This window comes from Balaenoptera physalus, assembly GCF_965194825.1.
Source record: "Balaenoptera physalus genome assembly, chromosome: 2".
In the NCBI taxonomy this organism is placed as follows: Eukaryota; Metazoa; Chordata; class Mammalia; order Artiodactyla; family Balaenopteridae; genus Balaenoptera; species Balaenoptera physalus.
In genome coordinates this window covers 27,037,335-27,053,551 of record NC_138883.1, presented here as the reverse complement: position 1 = coordinate 27,053,551, position 16,217 = coordinate 27,037,335, and the positions used below count along the sequence as shown (strand labels likewise).

General features: G+C 42.2%; 1 protein-coding gene across 18 annotated transcripts in view; it reads left to right on the top strand.

Annotated features, from left to right (window-relative positions):
* Positions 1-16,217, top strand: part of TTLL5 (tubulin tyrosine ligase like 5) — a 302,833-nt gene that overhangs the window by 233,408 nt on the left and 53,208 nt on the right. For 17 of the 18 annotated variants that reach the window (XM_082451545.1, XM_082451547.1, XM_082451552.1 and 14 more), the window contains one exon: positions 12,243-12,325. The exons of the other annotated variant lie outside the window; for it this stretch is intronic. In XM_082451545.1, the coding sequence (XP_082307671.1) occupies positions 12,243-12,325 (83 nt within the window). The remainder of the gene's footprint in view (positions 1-12,242; positions 12,326-16,217) is intronic. 18 annotated transcript variants of the gene reach the window in all.

Here is a 16,217-nt window from a genome sequence, read left to right as displayed (position 1 = left end):
TTATATGTATCAACACTTATATTTGAAATTTAGGCAAAGATGCACTCAAAGGTAAATTCATAATTATTTTCAGTGTTAAATACGGAAAGATTGTAAAGAAATTAACCAAGATACAAATGGCAAATGAGCTTCAACCAATGTAGTGGTTTCAGCTGATTACAGCAGAGTGTCAGGTTAAAAAGAATTATGAGGACTTCTGTGAGCTCAGCAAGACAGAGTGCTGTGATAGATTAGTAATGTCTGATGTTGAGCGTAGTGAATATGCACGCCACATATTTGTCATACCTGAACTAAGCTTCCATCTCTAGAAGTTAGAAAAGGGTCAATAAAACAAAGCTAAGAAAAACAGATCAAAGAAAATCAAGAAGAAAGCAATATAAGCTGAAAAGCAAGCAGCAAAATTAGTTAAATCCAAAACCTTGTTTAGTTCGGGGTAGGGGGACAGGGAAGGAGAAAATAAACACAGTTCTGCCAGAAAAATAAGAGAATTAAAATTAGAAGTTTTTAAAAGTAGATATAGGGGAGATTGAAAAATTATGAGGACACTGCACACAATCATATGCTACTAAATTTTTTAAACTGGATGAAAGATAATATTTTGAAAAATATGAACTATCAAAATTGGTTCTTGAATAAAAAGAAAACCCAAGTAGAACAAGGTAGAAGTTTTTGAACTATCCAAATGGGTTCTTAAAGAAATAGGGTACACACATAGGCCTAGGAAGCAATTTTAAAGTATTGTCTCTAAAGTAGTTCTTTGAACCTTTTTCCTGAAATCTTTGGAGGCTTCCAGTTGCCTGCGAGGTAAAGTTGAGAGTCCTGACTCTGGACATTGAAGCCCTCTGCAGTATGTCCTCCATCCTGTCTCCAGTCTGCTTCACACACGGCTCCGTTCATTGTTCCTACCTGCTCATGTCATGCCCCCTGCACAGAATGCCCTTAACTATCTTGAATCTAATTCCTGCCTTTTATTCAAGATCAGGTTCTAATTCATCACCTTGACGCAGCTTGACCAGATGCCCATTCTCAACTCCTCAGCTGACTCTTCCATCTGCCTCCTTGTCTTATTTTTCCTTTTCATATGTGTTCTGCTTTTTGTTAAGTCTATTAGGGACAGATATCTTGTCTTCATCCTTTTATCATATATATATTGAATGTGCACTGCTGTGCATTGCTCTAAATATTGGTGATAACACCAGTGGACGAGACAGACATGAGCCCTCTTTTCATGAGGGTTGTTTTTGAGAGACAAGAGAGAAGTTCAGCCCCTGATATAGCTTATATTCATGATAAGTTCTCAGGAAATGGTAGTGGAGGAGGTGGTGGTGAAGATACAGATGGTGGCTACATAGTATTTTGCATCAAGGTGAATGCATCAAGGATCACTAAGTAACAATTATCTCTTCGTTAGTTATTTAGACCATGTAGAGTAGTGTATGGGAGGCAGTAGAGTACAACTGCTAATATCCCAAGATTTCAAATTAGACTTGAATCCTGCCTCCTTTACTTAATTGACTGTTATTTAGGGATACCTCTAAGCTTCTGTTTTGTTATGTGCAAAATATTACTACGTCGTGGAGCTGTTCTTAGGATTAAAGGAGATCATGTGTTTCCCTGACATATATTAAGTGTCCATTGCATGCTGGTTGATGTAGTTTGTAATTCCTGCTGCCGTTATTGTTCCCTGTTAAAAGAAATCTCACTTTTGTTGTTAGTAAACTGATATTCGTAAGTGTGATTTGGCTCTAGCTAGCAAGGCTATGGAAATTCACACACATTCTGATTTCCTGAACACTAATAACTCTAATGACTACTGAAGGCAAAGGCTTAGTTTCAAACAAAACAAAAGATTAGATTTGGACTTACTGACTTGCAGTCAAGTTGGCTCCGTAAGTTCTCACTTAGTATTCCGCCTCTGCTTCAAATAGCAGTGATAGATAAAAAGCTTAAAGAAGAAAAAAGAAACAAGGGAAGCATCTCCTTGGCCCCAAAGTGTACAGAAATGAATGGCAATCAGCGAATGAGGCTGAAGCAACAAGTTTTCTGAGCCCTGCTGTGGAAGCAGGCAGTGGCAGCCTGGAGCTCAGCTCTTGTGGCATGTTGGGGCCTGAGAGCACCCTACCCAAGAGGAGAGACTCGTTAGTAGAAAATAAAACAGTGATTTTTTTCAACTGGAGATGATGTTGCCCCCCAGAGGGCATTTGACAATGTCTGGAGTCATTGGTTGTCATACTTGAGCAGGGGGGAGGGGTGTTGCTTCTGGCATCTAATGAGTAGAGTCTAGGGATGCTACTAAACATCCTGCAAAGCACAGGACAGTTCCCCACAGTGAAGAATTATCCAGTCCAAAATGTCAGTAGTGCCAAGGTTGAAAACTCCTGAGCTAAAGAATGCACTGGGCTCTTCTACAGGGAGACTGACAAAGCTGACATGGACCCACTGGCTGAGGCTCCATCTTTATATAAGGCTGTGGGCCTACAGAGTTAGAAAGATAATGAAATACCCTTGCAACTGTTCATGTCTCAGAACTCACCTGGATTTCTATTTATCTCTGAGGCAGGGGCACCAGAATACCACTGTCAAGTCTGGTTCTGGACTGGGGTCAGGGGGACTGGGTAGAGGCAACTGTAAAATCTTCAGACAGGGAGGGGTGAGCAAGTAGGGAGACAGAGGGGGGAAATGATTTCTATTCAAAATGAGCCTGCAAACCAAAATTCTAAAACGCATGAATAAATCTAATATTAAGAAGGATTGCCAGCAGAATCAGCAACTGGACCATGAATTCCTTGCAGATGAAATGAATATTTTTGAATGGTCAGACATATTAGATATTAGATCGTGTATCTAACAGTATCTTGTGGAGTATGACATGTGACTCTGATAGGAATATCAGAAGAGAGAGCTGAAAGATAGATGAACAAGCAATACTTTAAAAAATAATAACTGAGGGGCTTCCCTGGTGGCGCAGTGATTGAGAATCCGCCTGCCAATGCAGGGGACACGGGTTCGAGCCCTGGTCTGGGAGGATCCCACGTGCCGCGGAGCAACTGGGCCCGTGAGCCACAACTACTGAGCCTGCGCGTCTGGAGCCTGTGCTCCGCAACAAGAGAGGCCGCGATAGTGAGAGGCCCGCGCACCGCGATGAAGAGTGGCCCCCGCTTGCTGCAACTAGAGAAACCCCTCGCACAGAAACGAAGACCCAACACAGCCAAAAATAAATAAAATAATAATAATAATAACTGAGAATTTTCTGGAACTGGAGAAAGATATGAGTCCTCAGCTAAAAAAAAAAAATCATTTCTTGTACCAAAATAAATGCACCTCTAGACACATCATAGTGACAGTGCAGACCATCAAGCATACATGGGGAGTCTCACGTATCATCTGAAAGAAAATTCACTTTAACTACAAAGGAAAACAGAATACCAGCATTCTTCTCTTCAGAAGTAATAAGTGGCAGAAGACAAGAGCTAATAGCTTTACAGTGTTGAGGTAAAGTAACTTTCAGTCTAGAATTTTATATATAGCTAAATTGTCATTCAAGAAAGAGGGCAAAAAAAAAAAATAATTTGAGATATTCAAAGTCTAAAGAGTATACCACCCATGGCCTTCACTGAAAGAACTAACAAAGATAAGTGTGAACACAGAATAACATGAAACAGTGAAGTGCAAAAATTTTATAAAATGTCTATAAATGTTAGTGACTATAAAAATAATTGTTGGTCTTCTTTAAAAAGATAAAACACATTTAAGACAACAACAGGATTCAGGGACAAGAGTAGTCAGTGGATAGTAAATGTATAACAGATCTGTGTCAAGTTTAAGGACAGGACAGAATACTGAATGGCTTTATACTTTCTTAGAAAATAATAGCTAAATAATTAATATACAGTCTATTGCTTTCAAACCAACAGAGGGGGAGAGAAGGGAATGTAGAAACTATGAATCCAGTGGGAGGCAGGAAATGAAGGAAAAAAAAAAAAGCAAAGGAAAAAGATGGTAAATGGAAAATTTAAACTAAGATAAAGTAAAACACATGTGTAATCACAATAAATGTTAACAGATTATACTCTTCTATTAAAAGATAGATTATCAAATTCCATTTTTTAAAATGTTCAGTTATAGGCTGCTTAAAAGAGACATGCCTAAAGTAAAATCTTGCAGAAAGGTCAAAGATTGGAAAAAGGTAAACCATGCAATACTAATTAGAAGGAAAACTAGTATAGCCATAGATAAAATGAAATTAAGCAAAAATCATTGATAGGGATAAAGAAAAGCACTTGTATGCACTTAACATAACTTCAAGATATATAAATCAAAAGCTAACAAAATTATTTAAGAGAAATTCACAAATTATCATGGTGAGTGATTTATTTAAATATACTTCTATCGGTAACTGACAGGTAACTCAAACAAAAATTTCTGAAGATTTTGAATATTTGAAATGGAGAATTAACAGTTTGCTTTAATAAGTGGCTTTTAATCTTTTTTGACCACCACTCATAATTTTAAAATACATTTTATATGCAACCCAGTAAAAATATCTCTGTGTATGTATATGAAATAAAAGTTTCATGAAATACTACTTCCTATCCTTTTTAAAATGCTGATTGTGTCCCCTAAATTGATTTTACAACCCCCTTATGAGTCACAACTCACAGGAAAACATTAATAGCCATGCACAGACTCCTGGGCCCAAAAGGGATAATATACATTCTTTTAAAGTATACGTGGAATATTTATAAAAATTCAGCACATACTGTGTCACAAATGAAGGCTCCACCCATTTCAAAACATCAGTATCACACTCTATAACTATAATAAATATACTTAATTTAGAAATAATAAGAGTTTTTTTTAAGGCCTATGTGTTTGAAATTTTTTTTAAATAGAGTATATAATAGTTGTTAAAGAGGTAGTCATAATGAAAATCATAAAACATTTAGAACTGAATGGCTATGAAAGTACAACATATCAAATTTGTGGGATAGCCAAAACTGTACTCAAAAGTAAACTTGTAATCTTAGATACATTTATTACAAAGACAGGAAGGATTGAAAATCAGTGAGTTAATCATTTAACTTGAAACGCTATAAAAGAAACAACAGGGTAAATTAATAAAAATAAAATAATAAAAATATAGAAATCACTTAGAACAGCCTGGCACATGGGAGAACATGAGAGAACAGTGCCTCAGTCAGTGTCTGGCACATGTTAGGTGTGCATTAAACACTTGGTGAAGGAATGAATGAAATTGACAGCAAACAATAGCGAGGCTTACCTCTGCAATGACTAATAAATAAGAAAAAGAGAAAGTCCCACATAAATAATATTAGGGATGAAAAGGAATGGAACAAGAAATATGATGGATTAGATACTGTGTAGTATGTTTATAAAATGAGTCCTGTGCACCACTACTGCACACAAGTTGACTTCACTAAGTGTTTCTTGACTTGGTTTTGGAACCAGATCCACATTAACAATGTTCTAATTGTTATTTGCTAAGGAGTAGCATGTTAGCTTCTGTTTGTGAAATGCATATGTAATCCCTGGACAGGATTACACAAACACTTGTGTGCACGTAGGTATGTTGTAAGGAAAATTATAAGGTATTTAATCTGTGAGTAAATGTTCGCTAAGAAAAGTCAAAGTCTTTTTTTTGGAATTCAGTTCTTTAACCTAACTTGCATCTTAGGATTTCCTCTGTCATTTGAGAATTGAAAAGTGGTTGATTGTCACCGGTATTTTATAAAAATGATCAAGTTTGAGGGTTTTTCTTTTCAGGACCTTCACAGATGCCACTGTGGCCATCTGCCACACCCTGACAAGATCAGCATTTCTCGCTCTACTCTTTCTGTAGAATCTTGAGCATTTTCCTTTTGTGGGTCCTTCCTTCTACAGAAGGGTCATCCCTGATGTGGTGACATGAATCCAAGACAGACTTTCACTAAACCAGTGAAATAGAAAACTAGTACCTCTGTGTTAGAGATGTGGAAAGCCTTGAAACATAGCACCAAACCACAGTCAACCTTGTGAAGTAATGAACAAAACAGATCTTAAAGAAAGAATATCACTTTCAGGAAAGCTTCCACTGATTAAAATAATGGCCGGGGGTGGGTGGGGTGGGGTGTGGGGAGGAAACCACAAATAAAGGAAATACAGACCCATGAAAAGACACATCACCGTTACCAGCAAAATGGATGATGGGAGTTTTACTCATTATAACCCTCCTTGGTGATGGCATGTTATATAGGCCTGCTGTATGGTGTGGTCTTGATGCCAGTGGAACTGCTAGCCAGCCATTTGATCAGCTTGTACTCCCTAAGTAGAGACTTGCACTACAAGAAGTCTTTCAAAATAATAAATGCAATATTTATTAAAGGCAGTATTTCCACTTACAGAGATATGATTTGTTTGTAACGTATTATTGAACAACTTCTTTGAAAGGCCCAGAAGATCTGTTTCCCCTCAATGCCCATATCAGGATCTTTCTTGGGCTGCAGGAAAATGGAAGAGGCAAGAGGAGTAGAGAGAAATGGAGCAAGTGAATTGAATTCTGGGTTAGGAAATATATATTTAATATTTAAGGAAACTCTTTAGGTACTAGCTATGAACATGTCCCAGGGAAAGTTCCTGCCTTCATGGAGATGTCACTGTTAATGGATTCTTCTAATTCTTCATTGCCACTATATATGGCCACATATCTTATTTCCGTTTTTAAGTGTCGCTGTCAATCAGGAATCCTGCCCTTCAGCAGCTTTTGATAATTAGAGACAGTTCACCTGCAGAGAAGGGTCTGAACTAAGCCCATTACCACAGCTGAGATTGTAGTAAGCCTCTAACACTCAACCTTTGACTACATCTCTTTTCCGTCTCCTAGAACTTGCACCATTTCCGAGAATAACAATTAAGGAAAACTACAGGATCAAATAGTCATACCTAGCACTCTTCTTGGTTTGAACTCTAACTTTTGTGTGATATAAAGTTAATGGCACCTTTCTCGTCCCATCTTTTCAGTATTTCTCACCGCAAAACTCTTGAACTTTTTTTTTTTTTTTAATTTATTTTGGCTGCTCCAGGTCCTAGTTGTGGCTTGCAGGCTCTTAGTTGTGGCATGTGGACTCTTAGTTGCAGCATGCGTGCGGGATCTAGTTCCCTGACCAGGGATCGAACCTAGGACCCCTGCATTGGGAGTGGGGAGTCTTACCCACTGGACCACCAGAGAAGTCCCTGCATACTTTTTTTTTTTTTCCAAATATACACCAGTTGTCTCATTTTTTTTTTTTTAAAGATTTATTGATTGATTGATTGACTGATTGCTATGTTGGGTCTTCGTTTCTGTGCCAGGGCTTTCTCTAGTTGCGGCAAGCGGGGGCCACTCTTCATCGCGGTGCGCGGGCCTCTCACTATCGTGGCCTCTCTTGTTGCAGAGCACAGGCTCCAGACGCGCAGGCTCAGTAGTTGTGGCTCACGGGCCTAGTTGCTCCGCGGCATGTGGGATCTTCCCAGACCAGGGCGCGAACCCGTGTCCCCTGCATTAGCAGGCAGATTCTCAACCACTGCGCCACCAGGGAAGCCCCTGCATACTTTTATAACTCATTTTTCTGAACTCATCTTTAGCCACCTCTCTGTATTCCATTTGTACTGTGATCAGAACACCACAGGTAATGTAGCTGCATCCAGCACACATTTAACTTTGCACATTCAGCTATTCAGAGAGAAAGAGAAAGGACAATTTCGATAGTGGCTGATTCTACTTGATATTCCCCTCAGGACAAGATGCGAGATGCATGCTTCTCTTATAGGAAGAGCATCCCACTGTACTATGTGTAATTCTCATGCTTAAAGACGCATATTCTATATGACAAGCCAGCTACTTCATTTGGTGCACAGTTGAAGAAACAGTGATTAATTCTGATGCTGGCAGGAAAAAAAGATGTGTATTAGCTTTATTAAGAGACAGCTTGACAATCTCAAGTGAGACCTCTCTTCCAAAGGGAGTTTAAGAGTAATTTTGACTGATTTTGATTTCTGACTGGTAGCTTGCCAATAATTACCTTTTGACTCTAATAGCAAATCGCTGTTAAGTTGCAAGTTCTGAATATCTATGGTCATTCTTCTACAGTTTAGCACCAATAATCCATACTGAATTAGAATCAGTGAGTCATCCAACTTAATATTTTTATGTAGATAGGCTTATAGTGAATGCAAAGATTGTCAATATTCCTAAGTAAAAGTAACAATACTAGTAAGAGTTAATGTTTATTTAGCCCTTAATGTAATACCCAACACTGTACTAGGATGTGCTTTACATCCACCATCTTATTTAATCCTCAACAACCCTACGACATAGGTCCTGTTACCTTAATGTTAAAGCCCAGTAACAGACTTAGGAACAACCAAGGGGGGACTTCCCTGGTGGCACAGTGGTTAAGAATCCGCCTGCCAGTGCAGGGGACACAGGATCAATCCCTGGTCCGGGAAGATCCCACATGCAGCGGAGCAACTAAGCCCGTACACCACAACTACTGAGCCTGCGCTCTAGAGCCCGTGAGCCACAACTACTGAGCCCGCGCATCACAACTACTGAAGCCCGCATGCCTAGAGCCCCTGCTCCGCAACAAGAGAAGCCACCACAAGGAGAAGCCCACACACCACAAGGAAGAGTGGCCCCCGCTCGCCACAACTAGAGAAAGCCAGTGCACAGCAACAGACCCAACACAGCCAAAAATAAATAAATAAATGTATTTATTTTTAAAAAAAAGGAAAAAAGAAACAACCAAGGGGACATATACATACCTTTCTATGTAAATATTTCCTAAAACACAGGTACTCTCAGGAAAGCAGCAAAGAATCATTGCAAAAGCAGATCAGCAAGTGCAAATTAACATACAGGCTCTAGACAAGCGGTGTTTTAAAAGTTCTCATTTCGGAGTGGTTTGTCCAGAAGTTGGAACGTATTTTCCCAAGGAAATGATGTTATCACAGCAAAAGCATATTTACCCATGATGTGCCTAAAGTTGTAATAACATAAACCCAAACCATTTTGTATACCAGTGTCTCTATGGAAAAATTTACTCTGAGTTTCCCCTTGGATGTCTGTGGACACATTTCTCCTCCACTGGGGAGAAGGGGACCTTGGGCGAGAAACAGTAGGACTGTTCGAAATGTTCAAAGTCGGAATCAGCAATGGCTCCTGAGGCCTGTGGTGGGAGTTGCTGGAGGGAGGAGGATGGAAGAGTGAGTGGAACTGGGTGCAAAGGGGACACAGGGGCAGGAGATCTTGGGTGAGGAACAGGAGGAAGCCTATAAAGGTGAAGGGTGGGAGAGGAATTCCAGAGAGGAGAGGAGAAAGAAGTCACTAGCTCTAAACCCCCAGGGACTCTTCTCATGCCTCCGGAAGCTTTCTGTTCCCTGCTTGTATTTCTTCTGCTGCCTCCAAAATTTCGCCTGCCTGCTTCCCTTTTTACTGCTAACACTAGGGCTTCCTCCATGACGCTGAGATCAGCCCCGTAAGTTTTCTTGACTTAGCTGCTCCTAACACAAGTGAATGGGCCTTTGGGTTTTTTAGCTTTTGTAAAGGAAAGAGCCCATCCTAGGCCCTCCAGAACTTTTCCTTTTTCACTTGGACCTGGAAGCACAAATATCAGCCTACAGATGCTTTGGATGGTTTTTTTGGGTCCATAAGGGGCTTAAATAAATTGCATAAGCATTCCAGATGTAGCTCTCCGAGGCTGAGGCTTGGGAAAAGGGAAAAAGCCCTCTGCTCCTTTCTCTCCTTTTTGCCTCTGTGGTTCCCCTGTCCTCAAAGCAAAAGTGGAAAGGAGTAGGCAGTGCCCAGATCGAGGCTCGCTAGAGACGAAGGGCTGTAAGACAGTGTGATCTTTGCATCGCTGCTGGGGTGTGTTCTCATGTGGCACATCTCCATCAGGGGTGTAGGGACCACCTGGGCACCTAAGCCTCTACCAGCCTCTCCCAGCGCTTCCCATCCCACCTTCCTCTACTCACCAGTCAGTGTTTCCCTGACTTCTCTGGTGATACGAATCACCTGGGCACCTGGGGAGCTTAAAAAAAAGCCTGAGTTCTCAAGGCCTGTCCCAGACCACTGAATCAGAATCTCCAAGCGAAGGGCCTGGAAAGCTGTGTGATTAACAAGCGACCCCAGGTGATTCCCGTCAAGGATGTTAGGCAAACACTGCCTGAGTAACACCCGACAGGTGCACACTTTGCTGGTCTTTAAAGGTTCCTACGACATTCTAAGCCCCTTTCTGCCTCAGAATCATTATATAGACATTTCTTCTCCGTGAAAAGCTCTTTCCTGTTCCCTGCTCTTGGCTAATGCCTACTTCTCCTGACTTCATGACGTGCCTGAAGCACAATTTCCTCAGAAAGGCCATCCTTGGCCACTCTCCTCACCATGTACACAACTAATGGTTTTTATTTAGTTAGTTAGTTTAAATTTCATTTATTTTAAATTTTTCATTTATTTATTTATTTATGGCTGCGCGGGGGCTTTCTCTAGTTGTGGCAAGCGGGGGCTACTCTTCGTTGCGACGCATGGGCTTCTCATTGCGGTGGCTTCTCTTGTTGCGGAGCACAGGCTCTAGGCACACGGGCTTCAGTAGTTGTGGCACACGGGCTCAGTAGTTGTGGCATGGGAGCTCTAGAGTGCAGGCTCAGTAGTTGTGGTACACAGGCTTAGTTGCTCTGCGGCATGTGGGATCTTCCTGGACCAGGGTTCGAACCCGCCCCTGTGTTGGCAGGTGGATTCTTAACCACTGCACCACCAGGGAAGCCCTATTTATTTATTTTTTGAAGAGGTTTTTTCTTTTGGCCATGCAGCGTGACTTGGGGGATCTCAGTTCCCTGACCAGATCCTGGGCCACGGTGGTAAAAGCCTGAATCCTAACCGTTAGGCCACCAGGGAACTCCCTTTCTCCTCACCATCTAAATCAGGTTCCCTGTTTCATTCTCTCATAACACCTTGTGCTTTTTCTCCGTAGCATTTATCACACAGTTTGTATCTTATGGATTTGCCAAATGCCTACCTCCTCACTAGCACCAAGCACAGGAATGCTTAATAAGTATGTTTTGCTTGAGTGAGTAAATGGAAAAATAGTGTTGGGCGAAGGTACTAAAGGTTGGGTTGGATGCTGCTCAACAAATAAAGAACTGAGTATGAGAACTTGAATCTCCCAGGTAAAAAATTGTTACATGTCAGCTAAAGTCAAGGTGGATGAGCCCAACAAATAAGTGTATTAATGGGGCAGTGGGTGAGATTACTTCAAAAAAATATTTATTAAGTACCTAGTATGTGCAAAATGCAATATTAGGAGCTATGGATACAACAGTGAATAAGACTGAAGCAGTGTCTGCCTTCATGGAGCGCACATTCTAGCAAGGATGACAGCTGTTAAGCAACCAGTTACACGGTCCTATAATTTTGGTAAATGCAATGAAAGAATGACAAAGCTATAAGAACCTGTAACAGGGAGACCTGGCATGGTCTGTAGGGCATCAGGCCAGTCATAGAGCTTCTAAGACAAGTGGCTGGGGAACCTGTGCCCAAAGAATCTAATATACTCTGTCCTATCTCTTGTCAAACGTGGCACGAGGGGAGGTGCCTCTGTATATGGCTTCTCAACCTCGGCACAGTTGACATCTTGGACCAGAATATTCTTTGTTTTGGGGCACTTTCTAGTGCACCGTAGGAAAGGCTTAGCACCATTCCTGGCCTCTACCCACTGGATGCCATAGGCCCCACAGTTGTGACAACCACAGCTATCTCAACATCACCAAGTGTCCCCTGTGGGAGGGTGGGGGGAGGGAGCAAAATCTGCCCCCCTCCCCCCCCCAGTTGAGAATCACTGCTCTACATGAAACTTTTGTTTTTTAATGTCTTTACTTATGATTTATCCAAGTCAATACCAGGAATTTAATTTATTCATTCAATAAGTATTTGTTGAATGCTTAGGCACTGGGGACACAGTAGTGATCAAAGCCCGTGCTTTCTTAAAGCTGTGTTCCAGTGGGGAGAGATGGACAATAAATTTTAAAATATGTAACATTTCAGAAGTAGGGGATAGGTTGGTCGTAGAAGTTCTTTCTGATAAGACGACATTTGACTTGAAAGAAGAAAGGGGATGAGTGGCAACACCAAAAGCAAGAGGCCGAGCCATTGCAGGGCCGTAGTTGACCTCACCTTTCTGTCTGCAGGTCTAACCAAGCTGCTTGTGTTTCAGGGGCTCCTCCACAGAAGGGCAGCTGGACGGACTCCAGAGCAGCCTTAACTCTGCAGCCTTTGTGCCCGTCACCAGCTCCACAGGTCAGTTCCGGGTGGGACAGTGGGCAGGGTCTGGGCCAGCAAGTTCTCTCCTGCCTCTGAAGAGAGCTCCAGCTCAGAGAACGAAGCATCCGGGCCTCTGGAGCACTGGCAAGTGGACATTTTGTTACTGTCTTCTTCCAAATGACAACGACATTTTAGGATGAAATGGTTTTCCAGAACTAGTTTGGGGTAGGCGAAATTTCCCCGTCTGGTAGAATGTTATCAGATTTGCAGCATTTAGTAAAAAGCCTGTATTTGACTGGTGTTGTACTGTATCTATGGTATTTCCACATGTAGTATCTCACACTAAATCCTCACCACAACCCTGTGAGGTATACCTTTGTCACCTCCACGTGAGGAAACAGAAGCTCAGAAAGTCAAGGGGCCTGTGGGAGACGATCCATGCATGCAGAGCTGGAGCTGTGGTCTGAGCTGCGTCCTGTCAGGCTAATGTCACAGTCTGTTGCCAGGTAGTTGCTGAGGGCCTCAAGCCTCTCAACATACAAGTCAGGCAGCATTGGTCCAGGGATAGTTTTCTGTGAGTAATAATTCATAAAAATACACTAATAGGTAATCAGAAGATTGAAAGCAAATCCACTTGGATTCAACTCAACAAGTTGAGTTGAATCTCAACGTGAAGATTTGTTGAAACTCAACAAGTTTATTTTTGAGCACCTCCTGTGGAGAAAGTAACATGCTGGGCACTGGGGTGCATAAAGGGTGAACTAGACAGTCCCTGCTGTCAGGGAACCTAGAGGCTCGGGGAGAGGGAGGTCAGCGGGAGCCTGCTGTGTGGGGTGGAGAGGGATATCTGGCACTGGGGATGCAGAGAATAGACAGCCTTGGCTGAGCATTGCTGTGTGTCAGGCACACTTCTGAATGCTTTACATTTGTTCACAAAACATGCATATAACATAGGAGCTGTAGTCCTCGTTTTACGGCCGAAGAAATAAAGGCACAGACAGATTATGAAACGTTATCTCAAATCTCACAGCTAGTGAATGGTGGAGCAGTATTTGAACCCAAGGGCCAACCTGGCCCCGGCTCTTTAGGGATTGGGGAGGACTTCCTAGAGGAAAAAGTATCTAAGCTGGGGTTTGACTGTAGACAGGTCAGCCGGGAGAGGGGAGGTGCGGGGTGGAAGGAGTTCCAGGAAGAGGGAACAATGTGGGCAAAGGCCAGTTGAGGGAAGGGGGCGGGTGGTGAAAATGTGCTATGTTCGGGGAGCCCTCGTGCTGAGGACTGGGGCCTGAGCCGGGAGTGGCAAGAGAATAGGCTGTAGAGGTAGCAGGGCCAGCCTATGAGCCGGGGAGGGAGCTTGTTCTTGAGAGCAGTAGGGAGCCATCGAGGAGCTTAAGGGCAGGGTGCAAGGGTGTGTGTGTGTGTGTGTGTGTGTGTGTGTGTGTGTGTGTGTGTGACGTAATACACCTTAAAATGATTACAAGATCGCTAAGGAGCCTGGTTAGTTTGACTGTATTATGGGGATAATTCCATAGACCTCATAGGCTTACTGTGAGGTTTAAAGGAAGCAGTATACAGAGAAAGGCTCTATAACTGCTCCCAAGTCAGGTAATAATATGAAAAGAGTATAAAGATTTTGTTTTCCACTTAAACTCTTCGAACCTGAATTCAAGAAATATTTGATGGGTATATAAACCCCCCTTTACCCCAAAAAAGAATTACTAGAACATGGTAGTTTTTTGTTTTTTTTTTAATTTTATTTATTTATTTATTTATTTATGGCTGTGTTGGGTCTTCGTTTCTGCGCGAGGACTTTCTCTAGTTGTGGCAAGCGGGGGCCACTCTTCATCGCGGTGCACGGGCCTCTCACTATCACGGCCTCTCTTGTTGCGGAGCACAGGCTCCAGACGCGCAGGCTCAGTAGTTGTGGCTCACGGGCCCAGTTGCTCCGCGGTATGTGGGATCTTCCCAGACCAGGGCTCGAACCCGTGTCCCCTGCATTGGCAGGCAGATTCTCAACCACTGCGCCACCAGGGAAGCCCCTGGTAGTTATTTTTAAGGAAGTTAAATTTCCACCTTGGAACTCTTATGGCCTGAGAAGTGAGTGGCTAAGAGAACCATGGACTAGTTGGAAGGGTTTCCATGAGATACAGCTTTTAGAGCCTCTGTAGCTCTTCAAATTGGCTGAGGCTGGAGAGGTTTACAAAGCTCAGGAGATCCAGGAAACCTGCGTATTTCATTTGTGTGTCTAATTGATACATTAAGTATGGAATTGAACTCTTTGCATGCACTCTGGGTGAGGAAGTTGGAAATTTGAGGGACAGGTGGGTCATACTTTCAGCATCTTGATCATGAATTAGTGTTTACCGACTGTTGACGGTACTTAGAAGTTTTTGTAACAGTTGTACTGAATTTGGTATCAGTATAAAACCACAGAGCAAGGAGAAGTTGTACTTCTCCTTGGCTTCTAATATCTATCTTTTCTCCCTGCTTCTACCTTAAGATAAGTGCATTATTCTTCTCACCTTGTTTAGGTAGCCTGCTGTTTACTGCTGTTGTCTCCAAATGACTCTGGGCCTCTGAAGTCCTTTGAATTTGTTCCTCTTCTGTGACTTTCCTGGTGTTCCTGATCCTTAAAGAAATGCTGATGAACACGATGTAGCAAGGTTCAGGCATTTCCCATACTTCCCAATAAATGTTTTACCTTAGCAACATAATAATAACTAACCCTGTTAGAGTTATTTATAGAGCTAGTAAATAACTACCTGGCACTTCAGTGTTTTACCTACAAATTATCTGTTTTTCTTTATTACACATAGATTTAAAGGTGTTATTCTAGGGGTTTAGAAGCATGTTCTTTAACAGGGAGAAGGTTAGGTTGCTATTAAAAACATTTTTCTTTAAACCCAGAAGAAGGAAGAACAACCCCTATAATAAGTCAAAACGTTTACACGTCTCTCTGAGAGCTGGGAAGTTTTGCGTGTATAGGAATCACTAAACTGACTATGAAAGGTATTTAGCCCCTGTCTGGTCCAGTTAACTCAGTTATTGAGTCCGTGAATATAGCAAAAGTCTGCTTCCTGACCCCTTGACCCTTCCTTAAGTCTAGCCCAACCAGGCCTTCAAGCTGTGTGACCTTGTTCGTCAGGCAGTCTGAATGAGATAGTGGTTCATCCCAGGGCGCTGTTGAAAAGCAAGTCAGTCCTTTCCCGCTGATGGTGGCCTAGTGGCATTCTTGTTACTATGAACATTAAATGAGGTAGTGAATGTGAAAGCTCTTAGCAGAGTGCCTGGAATGCTCCATGAGTGTTAACTTTCCTTGACTTCCCTACCTCAGGCTATATATTCTGTGTTTGCTATAGAAGGGGAAGGTGTAGAGTCAGCAAATTTGGAAATTTGAGAAGGAAGCTGGAGTGAGGGCCTTTGGCTCAAAGCCAAAGCCATCGGCCTTCCTTCTTTATAACCATGGTGTTCTTCTTGAGGTCTGAAGTGGTGATGGTGAACTAAAATAGCAGAGAGCAACAGATTAGATAACTGACATTTCTCTCGTGCTGATTTGATGGTGTAAACTACCATTGTTGTAGGGCCTGAAGCCATACCAGCTGCCCTCATCCCAGCCGCTTAGCTTACGCCTAAGCTTTTCCTGTCCTGGAGCCCAGCCTCTATATGCACTGCGCCCAACTTTTTTTTTTTTTTTTAAGCTCTTGTAGATCTATAGTTGGAGGAAGGGACCATACCACCTTTTGAACACCAATGCTGGATTTCATTTACAAGGAGTGAGAAGCAGTGTCCCCCATTAAGCATTTATCATTTCGGACCCTGGTAAAATTCAGGGTAGCTTTATGCTCTTTGCATGGGGACAAGGCAGCAGCACATCAGTGTGCCTCTGCCTGCCCACTTTGTTGTCTCAAAGTGAGACAACAAGAGAAAG